Below are 18,763 nucleotides of genomic sequence, written 5' to 3'. Positions count from 1 at the left end.
AGTCTCAGGCCCTTGGGAACGACTTTTAGCCTGGTGCATTCCCTTAAATAAGTATTTTCAAGCAGCAGTTTCTTGCAGTGCAAAGGTTTCATGCCAAAATCGCTGAGCTTACCTTCAGTCAAAGAGAAATTATGTCCAGTTCCATTGCTGAAGGCAAGTCCAGACCGCAACCAGTCATTTAATTGCGGAATTTCTTTCCTGACGCCGTTCTGTTCTCTGAAAACAGCCGCATTCTGTATATTCATTCCTTCTCATTCTTCTGCTTCTGGGTTGTGCGGCTGCATGTCATTTCCTTGTCTAGATGTTGATTCTGTTGATGGGCGGGCAGCAAGGCACTGAGGGGGTGATGTTAAAGTCTGTAGATACATCGCTGACTTCCCTTTGAGCACTGGAAGTCCCAGTAGCATTATTTTTGGTTATAATGTCCATTTGTTGATATAGGTTATCCATTCTTTGTGTGAACCACATGACAAGACCAGTTAAATAGCCTATATCTGAATTACCTTCATTCTGCACAGTACTAGATAACGGTTGGGAGGTATTCAAGTAACTGCCTGATGCCATGACAAACTGCTGAGGAAACAAAAACCAACTGAAGAAAAACAAGTAAACAGTGACAATACCTCCCCAAACCAAAAGGCAAGAAAGCACAAAAAAGTTGCTAGATAAAAGAACTTGATAATTTATTTGTAAAAATAATAAAATAAATACGTGAGCACTTTCATTTAACAAATGTAAACTTTATCAGATAAATGAATAAAATCAATTTGAAATTTAAATAGTACACTCTCCTTTCTGATTGGCTGAAACTACTGACATCATCCATATTTAGTCATTTATTTATTCATTTACACATTATTTAAGGTGTATGATTTATGTACAACAGTTTGGCAAAATTACAAATGTTTAGAATTTTTTATACACATATATATATATATATATATATATATATATATATATATATATATATATATATATATATAGATCTAGGATGTTTGCTTGACTGAGCAAACGTCCAAATCCATAAAACTTGAACACACTTTAACGAAAGCGCTTTTATCGAAAAAGCGCTTTCGTTAAAGCGTGTGACAAAAAAAACCACTACAATTACATTTTAGCAGGGGGGGCTTTGCCCCCCTGCGCCTCCCCACCCCCCACACCCCCCACTTTAATATTCTCCCTCCGAGACCGCACTACAGTAGAGAAAAGGGAAATTTCCCTTACCCACACTGTAGTACAGCTTCAGCAACAGTCATACTTACGCGAAAGTGATTCTTCTGTGAAAAGCACTTTTGCATACGTATGCCGGGCCATTTGGATTTCGGTCATTTGCTCATCCTAGATATATATATATATATATATATATATATATATATATATATATATATATTAGAGAACTTCAATTTTTTTATGGGACATGAGGGGTTAATTTTCTTGGGATGATGTCAGTAGTTTCATCCAATCAGAAAGTAGAGTGTACTATTTAATTTTCAGATTGATTTTATTCATTTGTCTGATGACGTTTACATTTGTTAAACGAAAGCGTTCACGTGTTTATTTTTGCAAATAAATTATCAAGTTCTTTTATCTAGCAACTTTTTTGTGCCTTTTTGCCTTTTGGTTTGGTGATGTATTGTCATTGTTTACTTGTTTTTCTTTAGTTCTCAGAGATAAAATTGGGTACACAAGGTCTATGAATAATCAAGCCTGAATTGGAAGCTTTTTGCCAGCCAAACGCATGATACCAAAATTCATCAACAAAGCTTAGATCAGACCTATACCTGGTCTGCTAATCATGTATTTAATCTAAATGCTAAGAAGTCTAGCCTAGTTACCTTCAATAAAACCTCTCTCCCTTCTTCTTGACCCCATTATTAGAGACCTGGTTACCAACATTGACAATGAGTTCTCTTTTAAGCACCATGTATCACCTGTGGTCAGTAAATCCTTCTACCTTACACAGCCTTAATGTTACAGCATCTCTTCTAGACCAAAGGGTGTCCTTGCCCCTCTTACCCCCCCTCTTCAGACCCATTATTGAATAGTGTGTTCCCTCTGAAATATAACGCTTGATGCAATTTGTACAACTTGAAAGACCTTAAGTATAAAAATCTACAGTTTCAGCCATTTCATCTACCCCAACACACTAAAACCTTGGGACTAATTTATTTACTCTCTACTCTCAGTCTCTAACAGGCTGCTGAGTGGTAATCTCAGTCCTGTGTTCTCAGTCCTATGTTTAGTGTAGGAAGGACCATTTACTTGTCAAGCAACTTTGCTTTCACAGATCAAACAGCTCAGCTAATACTCACTCTAAGGACAGAAACCTTCCCTGTAAAATTAACAGTAACTCCTGGCATGGCATGTTTCTTACCCACCATCACAATAAATTCCTTCTGCACATCCTAAGGAGTACCTGGATAAAAAAAACGTTTAAAGCAGACCTTGGTGTCTAGCTGGGTAACTGTAAATTCATGCCTGCTATTAATTTAATGATTACCTATCCATCCTTATTACTTCAGGGGTGATGGTGCTAAGCTTCTCACTGGCTTTCTAGCCCTAAGATCATAGAAACCTGTGAACTTATAAATAAGGTGATCATTTCGAATTGAGATTATTATTATTATTATTATTATTATTATTATTATTCATGTGTGTTTGCATGTATGTGTGTGTGTGTGTGTGTGTGTGTGTGTGTGTGTGTGTGTGTGTGTGTGTGTGTGAACATGGTATCATGGTATCAGTGGAAATGACCACTAATAGGATAGTATTACATTCTAAAAATAAAGAACCCAAAATTGTTGCTTTTATCCTTCACTTTGTAACAGACAACAGATGAATGCACTGAAGCAGAGCTTAATCAATGCCAAAATTACCATAAGGGATGTTAGCAGCTGTACCCTTAGGCAGGCAGCAAGGCTTTTGTTACAGACATCTTTGCCTTCCTTGTCACTGTATGTCTTTGCAACAACAACAAACTGAAGAACCAAACCAGGAAATGGAACAAGCAGGTACGATGTAGAAATACACCACTTTAATAGTTCAAAAATCACACAATGAACAATATTCCACAAGTTAAGCTCTTTCTTCCCCAAATTTTTATTTATTTTTTATTTTTATTTATTTACATTTGATTACCGGGAATGTCCGACTGGAGCAAGGTCCATTTACAGTGGAGGCCTGGGGAGAAAAGCTCCACATCTAACAAGTACAATGGTTGATTTTATATATATATATATATATATATATATATATATATATATATATATATATATATATATATATAAAGTACATATAATACAATGTAATACAATGCAATACAATACAATAAAAATATATAACAAAGTATATATGATACAATGCAGTCATACAGGTATATACAGTAGTTTGTTCTATGCAAGCTAATGCTAGCATGGTATACTCATAGTTAGCTTTGGGTGGGAGTGTTTGAAAGAGAAAAATGCTCACTATCAACTAATGCAATGAAGGAGATAACTCACAAGAACATAATATGCAGAATACATAATGGTTATGTGTAGAAGTTGTTGCATTAGAGTATTTTAGTACAATATTGTAGGGAGAGAAGTGAGTGAAGAAAAAGGGATAGTGAGAGTGGGGAGAAGAGGAGAATATCTAAGTGATGCAAGGACATAGCCAGGACTGTGTGAAGGTGTAAAAGGGACAGTGAGAGTGGGGAAAAGAGGAGAATATCTAAGTGATGCAAGGACATAGCCAGGACTGTATGAGGTGTAAAAGGGATAGTGAGAGTGGGGAGAAATGGAGAATATCTAAGTGATGCAAGGACATAGCCAGGACTGTGTGAGGTGTAAAAGGGACAGTGAGAGTGGGGAGAAGAGGAGAATATCTAAGTGATGCAAGGACATAGCCAGGACTGTGTGAGGTGTAAAAGGGACAGTGAGAGTGGGGAGAAATGGAGAATATCTAAGTGATGCAAGGACATAGCCAGGACTGTGTGAGGTGTAAAAGGGACAGTGAGAGTGGGGAGAAGAGGAGAATATCTAAGTGATGCAAGGACACAGCCAGGACTGTGTGAGGTGTAAAAGGGACAGTGAGAGTGGGGAGAAGAGGTGAATATCTAAGTGATGCAAGGACATAGCCAGGACTGTGTGAGGTGTAAAAGGGATAGTGAGAGTGGGGAGAAGAGGAGGATATCTAAGTGATGCAAGGACATAGCCAGGACTGTATGAGGTGTGCCTTGAGTGACTGTTGGAATAGTGATATGGAAGGAGCTGCGGAAATATTTTGGGGGAGGCTATTCCATTTCTTGGTGATGGTATAGGAGAAGAGAGCTTTCCCTGTGGTATTGTTAGCTCTGGACACACAGAGTAGGGTTTTGCTTGATGACCTCAGATGACGGTTTGCTACGTATTGGTTTAGTAGTTGAGTTAAGGCTGGGGCTTTTTGGGGATTATTTAGTGTATTGTAGGTGAGCACTAGTTGGCGGTAGCTAATTAATTGTGGGAGTTCTTGCCACTGTAGCTCTTTTAAGGCAAGACAGTGATGACTTCTAAATGTGGAGTTATTTGCGAATTTTGCAATTTTATTGTAACATGCTTCTAGTTTGTCCATATCTGTTTTCCAGATGTGGGTTAGGATTGGGGAAGCATACATTAGAGTAGACAGTAGGTGCGTTTGGGCTAGGGTGATTCCTGCTTGATCTGATAAGAACTGTTTGTGTTTGTATAGAGCACCTAACTTTTTATGTACCTTTTTATGGTTTGAGAGATATGGACATCAAAGTGAAAATCCTTATCAATTTGTACATCTAGGAGCTTAGTGTGGGGTGATGGGGAGATTGTTGTGCCATTTTTGGAGGTGGTAGTGAAGGAGGTGGGTGTGGTCCTGTGTTTGTTGGGGGTAAAGAGAAGTAGTTTGGTCTTGTTAGGGTTTAGAATAAGTTGGATGTCAGTAATCCATTTCTCGATGGAACAGAAGGATTCTTGGGTAAGTTTTTGAAGGGTGGCTATGGTTGGGGCAGAGCAGATTAAGGTAGAGTCATCTGCGTACTGTATGAGTGCTGCGTGCAGGGTGGAGGTGTGTAGTTTATTGGTGAAAATTGTGAATAGTAGAGGGCCCAGTATTGATCCTTGTGGAACACCTATAGTGGTTGGTAGTAAAGGTGATAGTACATCTTGCCATTTGACTGACTGTTGTCTATTGGCGAGATAGTTTTTAAACCAGAAAGTAGTGGAGGGGGCAAAGGACATTGTGGTTAGGGTGTCTAGAAGCGGGTTGTGAGAGACCATGTCAAATGCCTTAGATAAATCTAGGAATATGGCTAATACAAAGTGATTGTTGTTTCTCAGTTGGTTAACCTGATTGGTGAAGGACAGAAGAGCAGTAGTTGTACTATGATTTGGGCGGAAGCCATGCTGTGTGGATGAGAGAAGATTGCGTGAGATTAGGAAGTGCATCACTTGAATGTGAATACATTTCTCTAGGAGCTTGGAAAGGGGGGACAGGATAGCAATGGGGTGGTAGTCTGATAGCTCATAGGAGTTGCCGCCTTTGTGAAGAGGAATAATGTATGATATTTTCCACAATTTGGGGATTTGGGCTTCTTTTATGGAGTGGTTAATGAGAACTGAGACAGGGTAGGTCAAGGACTCTGCAGCTAATTTTAAGAAATTAGTGGGTAGACCATCTGCTGCGAGGGTGGTAGGTTTTAGTTTTAAGAGTAGTTTTTTTACCATAGAGGTTGGTACAGGTGAGAGTGTAAGTAAGGGTAAGGTATTATTATCTATAGTTGGTGTAAATGTAGCATTATTGTTAGTTAGTTGAGTAGATAATGTGTGAATGGATTCTGTAAAGTGGTGATTAAATTGAGAAGCTATGCTGCCATTGTTATTATTGGTGTTTGGGGCGGGGGTAGTAGTTTTGCCAGGTTTTAAAAGGGAATTGATAGCCTGCCAGAATTTCTGTGGTTTTTTGGAATGTTTGTTTTGGATATGAAGGTAGTAGTTTTGTTTATCCAATTTTATTTGTTTTTTGGCCTGATTACACAGTTGTTGATATAGTTGTCAATTTTGGCTGGTATTGTTCTTTTTACAATTCTTCCAGGCATTGTCTCTAGGTTTTAGTAAGGCTTTAGGGTCAGAACAAATGAATATTGTTCATTGTGTGATTTTTGAACTATTAAAGTGGTATATTTCTACATTGTGCCTGCTTGTTCCATTTGCTGGTTTGGTTCTTCCTTGTCACTGTATCCAATTCTGCATTCACTGAATCTACTGCTGAATGTCTGAGCAAAGAGCTGGCTACCTGTCTACCATTATTCATTCATTTTGTGAATATCCTTTTCCTGGTCATGGATAAGCTAAAGGCTGTCCTAGTGGGCAATTGTTGCCAAGTATGGAACCAATTCTGGATGGGATGCCAGTCCATTGCATGATGCACATGTGTATGCGCACACATGCACGCACACATGTCTGCACATACAGAGAGAGAGAGAGACACACACACACAAACTTATGGGTAATTTAGTGGTTCATCAATTCCTGTATTGGCAAGTTTTTGATATGGGACAGACCGGTGACCCAAGTGAAAAACAAAGATGACACAGAGGAGAGCATGCAAACTCTAAAGAGAAAGCAACACAGCCCCAAATAAAAAACATATATATATATATAATCACTGTATGGCAGTAGTGCTAACTGGCATAACAGTGTGATACCCTGCCTACCACAAATCTTACCAGTAGCTGATGCAGTTGGAGAGTAACAGACCAGAATGCTATGCATAAAAAAGAAGCTGGAGTCTAGAAAAGATGACTCAGAAATGTTCAAGTCTGGATATAACCATTTGTGATGGGATTAGGTTTTACAGCTATCGGACACTGCCTAAAATGAATGAAACTTAAATGTCATAACATTGTTCTGCTTATGCTTTCTTAATGAGCAGTCACTTTCTTGAAAGTAAAAATGAAAGTTCCTTGGTGTACTGCGTTTTTACACAAAGAGAAGTAAGTGCAATATCACTGAGTTACAAGAATCCAGGAAATGATTTCATAATTAGATCCCATGACATATTATCAAAAGGTAAAAGGAATTTCTAGAAAAGATTTCTTCTCCTTCAGTGTAGTTCATAGTGCAATTTCAGTGCAGACCCTGATGTCTTATAACAGTGACTTGAACAAGGAAGGATTCCAAACAGCCACTCGCAGAAGTCTGTGAACATGCAGAATACTATTGTTGTTTTTAACGTATGAAAAGTTTATTAAAACTAAACACATTTTCGTCACTCAACAAGAGTAACTTCTTCAGAAATACAATATAACAGTGACTTACCAGACACATCTAGTGAAACAGTGTCTTGTGTGTCATCGATTCCATACAGCACTTCACAACGGTAGATGCCTGTGTCACTAGCTCTCAGCTTCACTATGGTCAAGGATGCATCGCCTATGTCTTCTGGGTGACTTGGTACGGACACTCTGTTTTTGTAATTCTCTCCAATTTTAATAATTCCATTCTGGGCTACTAGCACAATGGTTTCTTTCTTTTCATTTCCATTTTTATCCAGTTCAATTTTTGTCCACTTAATCCGAAGGTAATCAAAAGGAGAACTCTGAATGGCAGGGACAGACGTGGGCTCTGTCGAAAACTGACATGGGAGGTTCACCCTGCCAGACAGGGAACCTTTCACACTAGGGAGTCTGTCCACTTTTTCCACTTTTACTGCTGCTTGTTTTTCTAGAAAAAGTAAGAAAATGTTACTAAATATACTACTAAAACATTCCAAATTGTATATATCTTATAATAATTTTCACTTTAGGTGCCATTGCAGATCTAGGAAGAGCATTACAATATTTCTCAAGCAATATAAATGCTTAAGCAGGTCAAATAAACTAGCACTCATGTTTAACATGTTTAATCTACCTAAAATTGCAGCAAGAATGCAAAATCAAATGGTAGCTGACAGTAAACAAAACAGGCTTACATAAACAATTTTAAGATTTTAAGCATGACATTACTAGTACAGATTAGTAGTCTGATATTAACTAGCAATCAACTCCCCTTAAAAGAAATAACTTGACATTACTGCTAGTTGATAAACAGTATTTTCCACTTGCAAAAAAATGGTGTTTTGCCTATTTTTATACTAGATTTAATCTCACATTTACTTTTTTGAATGTTTGATATTTAAAGTATTAATTTTCTTATTGTTATCCTTCATATGAAGGTACTAAGCTAGTATGGTGAACATTTTGGGTTTGGCAGTTCAAAAATTCAGAAAATGCTTAACTCGACTCTGCTGGTGTGCCCCCCACCCCCAAAACAAAAATATAAATAAATAAATAAATAAATAAATAAAAATAAAATAAATAAAACAGCATAGCTCTCAATACATCAGGGATAAATCTCAACAGAATCAGTGACAAATCTAGAAATAAGAGACATGGACAGTTTAAAACTACTAGTACTATTAATCTGAGACACTGACAGGAAAAAATGAGCATGAATTAATATACATTTTCTGAAGTAAAATAAGTCTGTAAATCTAATTATTGTCACTATTAAGTTTAAAAAATTGCCAGTTTTAGGAAGGATTGAGAGGGACATTTGAGAGGAATGCAAAACAGCACACGCTTAGAAATGCAGACTACTTGCCCTTTACAAAAGTGTAACCACAAAAAGAAAACAATATCAGCGCTGCCCTTTGTAGACTGTATCGAGACAGTATTCCAAAACAGTCTGAGGTTAATAACTTCTTTACATCTGCAGCAGTGTTGTTGAACTGGTTTATGGCATAAAATAATTCAATGCACTTCACACAACCAACAAATGCAAAAGCAGTTTCTTTGGTAACTTGGGTGTTGGTGAACGCTGGAGTGTCACCCAAAATGTCATGGTGTGTCACCTTTGGCACGCATGTCATAGGTTCGCCATGAATGTACTAGGCAGAAACTATTACATACATTATTCAAGAATGCCTGACTATCTACAACAAAATGAAGTGCAAATAGGCTTTGCCACTGCAGCCAAACCATGGTCAGCTTTCAGGGCTCACTAACCACAGAGAAGTTTTCCAAACGAATAGATCCATATATAAATCCATGAGCAGGCTATCCCATCAAGATACATTAACTGTAGCTTGCAGAATTCAGATGTATCAGTTCTGGAAAAAACATTCTCAGCAATAAGAACTAGTGATTGCAAATCTGGCCTCGAAAACTTTAGACAGAAAATCAATCTGGTGGTCCTCTGCCATAAACAAACTCTACAACAGAAGAAAGAAACTGTTGCAAAAAAGAGTAAAATCCCATGACTGGAGGAGCTCCCTGGTCAGCCTCAGTAAGAAGATGAGGTCCCTCATAAAATCCTCCAAAGCTAGTTACGAAAACAAAATTGCCATTGACTCTAAAGACAACCACAAAGCATTCTATAGCTATGTCAAGAATCTCAATGGCAACACTTAGATCTGCTCTGAGTTACAGCACAATGGCACTAAATATATAGAACCAACTAATATTGCCAACATCCTGGCAGATAGGTTCAGTGCTAACTTTACCCCCCCTCTCACCCCCTAGAGGGCCCATCTCTATACCGGAAGAATGCAAAGTTCCTGTAATCACAGCTGCACAGGTAAAAAACACACTCTCCAAAGCCAAAAACACAGCATCCATGGGACATGACAATATACCAGGCTGTGTTCTACATGAACTACAGAATAAACTGGCACCCCACCTAAGTACCATGTTCAATCATAGCCTCACCTCAGGCTTTGTGCCCACTGAATGGTGCACCACAACAGTTATCACACTCCACAAAGGGGGAGCCATGACGGACCCCAGGAACTACCGCCCCATTAGCCTGACGAGCCTGGTCTGCAAGGCCATGGAACATATCATCATGGAACTCATAAACAAAGACATTGGTAATCTCCAAACTCTGGACCCCACCCAGTTCGTGTTTGTAAAAGGCAAATCATGTCTCCTAAACCTGACACTTTGAAGCAGTCACCAAAGCCATAGATGAGGGTAAGGTGGTTCACACAGTCTATCTAGATCTCACCAAGGCTTTTGACACCATCCCCCACTCTGGAATTATAGATAAACTCACTAAACTAGGTATAAATTCCTATGTCACAAGATGGGTTGCCAACTGGCTCATGGACAGAACCCACACTGTGAAAGTAGCAGACTCCAAATCCGACTTCAGACCAGTGACAAGGGGAGTACCACAGGGTTCATTCCTGGGTCCTCTCCTGTCTGGTATCTACTTCTCTGAAGTACAGGCTAACACAGAAGGTCTTTGGCTAACGAAGTTTGCAGATGACTGCAAACTAGGAGCCATAATCGAAACTCCTAATGATGTGGATATCCTACAAAAGGGCCTCACTGAGACAAATGCCTTGTGTCAAAGGCATGGCCTGAAGCTCAATGCCAAAAAGTGCATTGTCATCCCCTTTGGTAAAAACTCTGTACGCATGAACTACCACATAGGTGGTAGTCTACTTAACACCAAAAGTGTGATAAGAGACCTTGGGACACAGGTGAACAGTAGTCTCTCCTTTGATAATCACATCACCACAGTGGTCAGGAAATCCTTTTACTTCGCACACCTCATCACAAAAGGTTTCTCATCCAGAAAAAAAAGAAGTCATTGTTAGGTCATAGATACTCATCACTCATTAGACCCATTATAGAGTACAGCACCCCTTTTGGTATGTACCTCACAAGACATCTGCAACAACTGGAGAGGCCACAGAAATACCTCACAAAGAGGATTACTGGCCTCAAACAGATGCCCTATGCAGACCGTCTCAAAAAACTCCAGCTTTACTCCATCACATATCGCTTACTCAGAGGTGATCTCTGCCTAGCATACAAAGCTATGTCAAACCCAAAGCTGTTGGGACATGCTCCACTTAAAGAAATCCCAATCCCTCCAAGCTACACGCTGTAGGGACCTAAACCTTGTCACCGCAATAGACAGAACATGCTAGAGGGATAGATTCCTGTCCCAGAGACTTCCCATACTCTGGAACAGACTACCTATCTATGTCAAACAGAGCTCCTCATTAGCACTCTTCAAGAAAATCTTGTTGATTGTATGGGAAATAGGAAATTCACCCTGGGGATCACTTCTGTGGCTCTGCTCAACAGGGGCGCAAGAAAACAATTTTCTTAGGTGGCGAAAGCCAGGGTACCTTTTTGACTAGGCTTATATAGGCCCTAGGGCCAATAGCCTAGTACCTATCTATGAACCTATGAATAGTAGCACAGGGGCTATGAATAAAACATATTGTCCACTATGTAGATAACTGTAATAGTTATATGCAACTGTGACGGAAATTAATGCTTCATGTGCAATTGATTAACTTACTAAAAACTAGTTATCAGTCCTCTATTATTATCTATGCAAAAGTCTTAATAGTAAAATGGTATCAAGAATTAAACTTTGAAATGGGCACAAATATCAGAGGGTACTATAAAAAATGTAATAGTGTAGATTTAGTGTTGACAATATCAATTTAACTATTTTTATTTTTATTGCTTCATGTAAACTTATTAATGCTGCAAAGCTTATGTTTCTGTGCCAGCTGGGGAACATTGATTTATTAGAAGTTAGTAAGAGTTTTCATAGCTTGCATATTATTGCAGTATTGTATCATTCTCTGACTCTTTAAAGGAGATTTGCATAAAGTCCTCCAGGTCTGCAGAAATGAAGTATTAATTTTCAGCTGCTGTCTCGTCTGCATGTGCTCTAACATCTTCCACCGTATCATGTTATGTCTGCAGCCTAAAACGTCTCTTATTACATACAATGATTTCATGCAGCAAGGGTCACTGTGACTGCACTCTCACTATCAGAACTAAAAGAATGAAACATTATACTTACAATACCTATCTTAACAAACAGGATATCTGACACAATGAATGCAATTCTGGCAAGAAGACGTATCACTTAGGGAAATGAATGTACGAAGACATTGCCCAACAAAAAGCCTGCTGTTTTTCAAAGAAACTCCCAGCAGATTGTCTGGGATGTCAGTGAAATATAGAAAAGTCAAATATTCCAAAACATACTCCACCCCTTCTTAAGTGTGAGAAATGTGTTCATACCCTTAGATAGTGTTTGCAATAATTAAATAATTCATTTAAATAAATTACACAGATTGTAAGACAACTACAGCAGTAAGATTAATACCCATAAAAATTGGCTAAATGTATTTATTTCCAGCAAAGCCAAATATTAATACACATTGTTTTATTTAGCTCATACAAAACAGAAGGCATACATTACATACCTTTTGTGACTGCCACATTCAGTCCTGAACTCAAAGAGCAGAAATGTGATGACAGAGCTCTGCTAGGTAAATATGCATTACACCAACCTTGTACCTTATCTCCAAGTTTTTTGAGAGACTGTGATAATCACTATTACTTGAGCAAATGCACGCCAAACTCTAGAATACTAACTCACTCCTTCTCTAGATTCAACCCATCACTAACTCTCTGCCCCATTTTATCTGTTATAAAATGGAAGCAGATGGTTAAAAGTGATGTTTGTCGTACGTGGTTCATAAATAATTTGTTATGCATTATGTAAATAATAAGTGGGGCTCCACACTAAATACATCCTCAGCCATGATTCCACTAATTCCCTGCTTGTCAGTTCTTATTGGCTCTGGCAGTAGGTGTCTTAAGTTCATCTCAGACTCATTGAGTACTATTTGTGGAATATGTTTTTGTGACTGAGCATTGTTTGAAAAGTAAGAAAGTCCCCGAATCTCTTATGTGGGGAGGCCCCCTACATCCAAATAAATAAACATAACCAAATGAACTCTGCGGTCATAACAATGTATGTTATATTTCACTGTAGGGAGCATTCAATTGTCTGCAAAATTTGGAAAAAAAGTTGAAGACTCAAACTTTACAGAACCTTCCTGAGTACTGTCATAACATTTCCATTTATTAACTTCAGAGCAAGTTTTCACTACTCTTAAATAATTGATTTAATCATTTTCCCTCAGAATCACCCATTGTTGTTCAAGCTGGGTTATACTTGCCAAAAATGGCTTTTTCATTGGTTATGTAAGAGAGGAAAACATGGATTACACAGGGCAAGTCCATGTTTGCTCCTTACCTGATTATGGTTGCAATCTTCCAGGGGACACGCAATTAAAGTAATACTATCTGATTACTAACTAACTACAACATCCAGCAGCATTTATTGCCTGAACAGTTAGCATCTGAAAAAAGTACTACAAGCCTCAGCTCCTATATTAGGTGATTACAGGTTCATAGGTTAGTACTAGGCTAACTGCCCTTGCAAACCATTGTAAGCCTAGCCAATTATCCCTTGTGAGACTCAAACCCTGCACCTTGTGTTTGTAAGGCAAACATCTTAATCATTAACCATTAGGCCACCCTCCCAACCCTACTGATGCTTTGAAATGTTTTTGCCTCTCAGTTTCATTATGTTATTCCTGCCACAAATGATGCAGTTTTGTCTTTAGCTGTTGCTTTACTTGTGCCCAGCCTTTACTAATAACTGTGCTCTCTCTTAAATGTTGCTGCTTAATAGGTTGCTTGACAAAATATGTTTGCCAATTTATTAATGTACTTACCTTTAGGATCCTATTTTAAAAAGTCAGTAAATTCATCTGGCTTATATAGGCACAGAAATCATTGATAAAATCAAATAATATTATTTGTATGTATTTATCCTTTGTTAACTGGGTTAATCCCATTAGGCTAGTGACCTATTTCCAGGGCAGACCAAAGGTGGTATCTATATTACCTCTCACTAATACTCTGAGTGGTCAGTAGATCATCCATTTCAGTGAGTTAATTTGAATTACAGTACAGTACAGTACCTTTCCATCTATGTTTATGGATGTGAACAAGTCATCTGATGGTTTGCTTCTCTTGTTAATGTAGCTATTCTTTTAATTTGATCAGATTGCTCCATTTTAAATCCACCCTTATTACCAGCTCCTCTAAACAAACAACATTAATTCCCTTTCTTCTCAAAGTATGCAGTTTTAGGTTACTGTCATGTGACAGCATTTCTTTCACTATATATTTAATTCTCTGGATTTTTTTTCCAGGTACAGTAAAATTAATCTTGGTAAATGTAGTACCTCATTCCAGATATGGTGTCAGCCCAGGCAGTTGTCAGTGTGGAACTGGCCTTACTCACCCTAATTGTAGGAGTGTTTCCTTAACTGCAGTGCCCAGCTGATTTCTTGCCCAAGCTCTGATAGTTATGTACTGAATTCTTAAAAAGAAAAGAATCATTGTCTCCAAATTATTCTTTATAGTTACAGGCCTGAATGAATCTTAATGTCCCCAAATCAAAAGGCGTACCTTACAGCGACACACAAGGCAATGTCAAAAACAGAATGAACTATCTATACGTATAGGAGAAACTTCAGAAGACAGTTGGGATCCAGAGGTGAAACAACTAATATTGATAAACTCTAAATCAGATGTTTTGCTACCGTATCACAGTAGCCAAAAAAAAAAAAAACTACTCAAAAAAAAAACGAACAGAGGAGACGGGAATAACTCAGCATTCCTCAGGGTTTGCACTCCAATAAAAGTAATTTCTGGTGGCTTACTGGTATCCTGAAAGAGCACAGATTAAATGGGATTAGAAGTAGGTAAATAGAAAAGCCATGTGCACAGCAGAATGATATAAATGACAGCTCAGTTGCTAATGCTAGGGAGAGATTATTAAAAAAAAGGTCAAACTCAGAAACCAAAAATTAATGATTTAAGACCATAATTAAATGTGTGCCTTTTCTACAGCCAGGCTGCAACTAACTTCCTTTGGTCTTTATAATGAAAAAGTAAAACATGACAGCTTCTGATCCATGCCTGGTAACTATCCCTCTCTAAATACGTATTTATACTTTTATCTCACTGACATCCATGTTCTGACCGATTAAGCTGTCAGATGACAGTTTGTATATAATTCCATTTAAGGATGTGAAGAAATATTGCAGTTATAGTTAACGCTGGAAATAGATCATTTATTGACTACTTACAGTATAAGAAGCCAGAAGGCATATAGTATTATGGCCAGAATAAAAAACACTGTACATTTACTTTATCAGCTTTAATGATATTAGGATCATCTGAAACTCATCTGTGATCATTCTCTGCCTTTTCATTGTCCTAACAGTGTATCGACTAGTTAAGATGCTGTGCAGTTTTGTGCTGTAATCTATTCAAGAAGCACTTCTACTGCATCTCCACTTCCTTTGGGTCCTCTGCAAATAACCAGCATTATATTTAGTGAAATAAGGTGCAATAACTTCTCATTTCTAAACATTTTTAGTGAAATACCCTATCCTCCCTATTATAATTCTCAACTTGAAGATCAATGTAGCTTACATTCGATTATATTTCATTTGGGGGAGCACTTTTGACTGTTCTCAGTATTTAGCACAGGATTCTAACAATCACCCTTCATGGAATCACTCTGTAGACCATGATAATGTGTCACCATTCAGTCTCCTTAGTTTAGAGTTCCAGCTCTATGGACAGCCTTTGTGATTTCAGATCTAATTAATCTAACCCAGTGACCTGGGGCAATACGATCCATTCCTCAAGGGCCACCCCAGCCCTAAGAACAGAAGACTCTCTTCCTAACAGACTATTACTCTTCACATTTCCATTTCTGAGGTGCTATAGTCAAAGTGCATCTTTTTGTTTTCTTTACAGCAGGTTTCTTAATAGTGAATGTCTGCTGTCCTGTTCCTTTATTTTTATCAGTCAAGAGCTTGTCAAAATTGTCTGAATAAAACTGATATCCTTGCTCTTATCTCACGTTAAAAGAAACAGAAAACATTGAAGTTCCAGCCGTCACAGTCTGACAGACTGACAAAGAACCTCTTTGCATGGTATATGGAAGTACTCATACTGTAAATGGGGAAAATGCATTGACTATATCAGTAAGTATTGCCAGGACAGAAGTGATACCATACCATTAATATCTGAATCTTGTAACTGTCTTAAAGTAGAAGTCTCTGTGTAAATGTTGTGCAGCCAGGAGACATGCGTCTGCTTCTATCACTCACTACCTAAATATTTTCGTTAGAAAAGCCTTTCATCTTTATGACTCTGCCTGTATTGTCCCAGACAATATGTACTTGTACCGACTTTCAAAATGCTGCAGAGTGTGACTAAACACACATGTACAGCTGTTTTAGTTTAGTGATTACACTTCTGTCAACATACTGCAAATAACATCAGTAACTGCATTTAACAGAATCTCAGACTGTAAGTCTTTATCAAACTGAAGTTGCATCAATCAATAAGTGACAAACTGGTAAATACAGTCTTTCAGGAATACATTTACATTCTGCGGTTAGTTATTTATCACAGTGATGCATTGTGGCTTATGTGAACAGTAAAACAGAAGTCAGCATTTAAGAGATGACAAAGCTTGATGAGAATGACATGATGCAAAGCATAATGTTCTTACCATGATGGAATGTAAGTGTAACAGGAACGGCATACAGCAGTAACAGAATTAACATCTTGACCTAGGAGGAAAAAAATACTGTAAGGCAAGTCTAGGCACAAAAGGTCTGCCAAAGAGTAACTCACTAATCATTAATGGCATGTGCAGTGTGATATGGCATAATCAATGCATGCAACAATGCTGTTTGAAAACAGATGACAGACAATAGCAATAAGGGAGAAAATAAGTCAGTCTTTGTTTGGATGAAGCATCTGAACTTCCTACAGCAGTTTTACTGGAAGTGACATTCGCATTTGCTGCTGCTTGATTACTGGTGCACATAAATACATTTCACTAAATGTAAGTGGTGTACACCAAGACGTAGTCTCATTAATATCTTATTGTCAGAATTACTTGGCAATTTCTGCAAACAAACTTTCAATACTGAAAAGCCAGACCTCCTTAACTGTAATTAAATGTTCTTCATTTTGAATATATTGTGGGATTTGTCATTTAAGGAATACAGTCAAATTAACTACAAAAGTAGCAACTATTGTAGTGTATTTTTGCAAAACCTACAGAGGTGCATTTAAGGTGTGAAAAAGTATTTTATTGAAATACTTTTGATGTACGTAAAAGCAGTGTCTGCCTTATTCTTAAAGTGCAATGCAATTATACTGTCCTCTTTTCTGCTTGCATACCTGGTTATTACAACAGTTTTGCTAGAGTCTTCACTGATCTTGTGGCAAACAGTGCAACAGAAATACCAGGGCAGGGAAAGTTCAAATGTGTAATGGAATACATCCAAAAGTGTAGGCAGCAGAGAAGGCAACAATATCTTCTTGGAGTTCACAGAAATATGCTTCTCTTGTCCGTACCTTACCACTGATGTAGGAAAAGAGGCTTTGATGACTGTCTGAATCAATAAATAATAAGCTAGGTGTTGAACTGTTTACAGGCCTCTGCAAAACACTACTCTCCACAACTACTTTTCTTTACGTGTTTCTAAGATCACATCTAACACTGGTCACTTCTTTCCATGGTGTTCATAACATGATCTGGAATGCCATTTTTTGATGACATAAAGTATTCAAGAAGAAAGATGCAAAGGAGAGAGGAGTTAAGGATGAATAAAAAGGAGGAAAACTGACTTTAGCATCATCAAATGCAATGAAGGTGCCACAGTAAATAAAATGTTTATAATCATATTTTTTTCTTTTCTTTCTTTGAAATAAGACATATACCATCTTCACAGTTTCCTCCATCCCAAGGAAACTGATGTAGATTTGACTGCAATGACTACAGGTGGGTCATTGTAAAACAACACTGTAAAATCAGCGCTATTTGGATTGGTACCTGCCTAGAATTATTCCAGATGACTCACATTTCCAGGGACTATTCAAGTAAATCAGTTTTCCATCAAGTGGCCTGGCAGTCTGATAGCAATAAAGTCATGTTCATTCCTCGGGTGTGCTAACCTTTAACCAGAATCTTGTGAAACAAATTTTAATAGATTACAGACAGAGACACTCGTGCCACTCCTGTTATGTTATGATCAGATAGATATGGTGACACTCATGTTACATACTGCTACTATGCAATACCAGTAGCTGAAATGTTAAGGCATGGCCATTCCATACCTTCTCCAGAAATTGTTAACTACAGATTATATTCAAGAAAAATCTTGATGAGTGGATAGGAAATAGGAAATACACCCCAGGGATCACTTCTGTGTCTCTGATGGACAGTGGCACGGGAAAATAATTTTCTTGGGTGGCATAAGCTATGGAACCTTGTTGGCTAGGCTTACGTAGGCCCTTGGGCCGATAGGCTAGTACCTACCTATGAACCTATAAACCTATAGATGTTCATAGTCTGCACTTTTCTTACCATTTTGAAGATATGGACCTTAACCACATTTCCAAAATGGTGGCAGATTGTCTGGAACTAAACAGAAACTGGTCCAATAAAATCTACAGTCACAAATTGACAATGCTTGATTTCAAGTTGTGAGCAGATCTGTTGTCTGCAGGCAGTACCTACACTTACAAAACATGAAATGTTCCCTTGTCCTGTGACTATGTGAATGCAAAGGTCTGATGTATAAACTGATATTATTAAATCTGTTGCTGTCAACTTTGCCTATACTGAATGGTTTATTAAATAGCTGTCCCAAGCTAGGAAAGGATGTGTGTAATAATGCCACTGTGAACACTTATTTATTTTATTTTTATTTTACATTTGTTGACCGGAATAGTCCGACTGGATCAATGTCCATTTACAGCAGAGGCCCAAGAAGATAAGCTCCAAACATACACAAG

The 18,763-nt window shown here is 37.9% G+C and overlaps 1 protein-coding gene across 2 annotated transcripts in view; it reads right to left on the bottom strand.

The window, feature by feature from the left end:
• Positions 1–18,763, bottom strand: part of VCAN (versican) — a 401,734-nt gene that overhangs the window by 325,160 nt on the left and 57,811 nt on the right. For both annotated transcript variants that reach the window (XM_044064259.1, XM_044064260.1), the window contains 2 exons: positions 16,464–16,524; positions 7,308–7,712 (listed from right to left, as the gene is read on the bottom strand). In XM_044064259.1, the coding sequence (XP_043920194.1) occupies positions 7,308–7,712; positions 16,464–16,518 (460 nt within the window). In that variant the 5' untranslated portion in view covers positions 16,519–16,524. The remainder of the gene's footprint in view (positions 1–7,307; positions 7,713–16,463; positions 16,525–18,763) is intronic.

Source organism: Protopterus annectens, chromosome 2.part2 (genome assembly GCF_019279795.1).
Source record: "Protopterus annectens isolate FY-2018-M chromosome 2.part2, PAN1.0, whole genome shotgun sequence".
Classification (NCBI taxonomy): domain Eukaryota; kingdom Metazoa; phylum Chordata; order Ceratodontiformes; family Protopteridae; genus Protopterus; species Protopterus annectens.
This window is presented reverse-complemented; position numbering and strand designations above follow the sequence as displayed.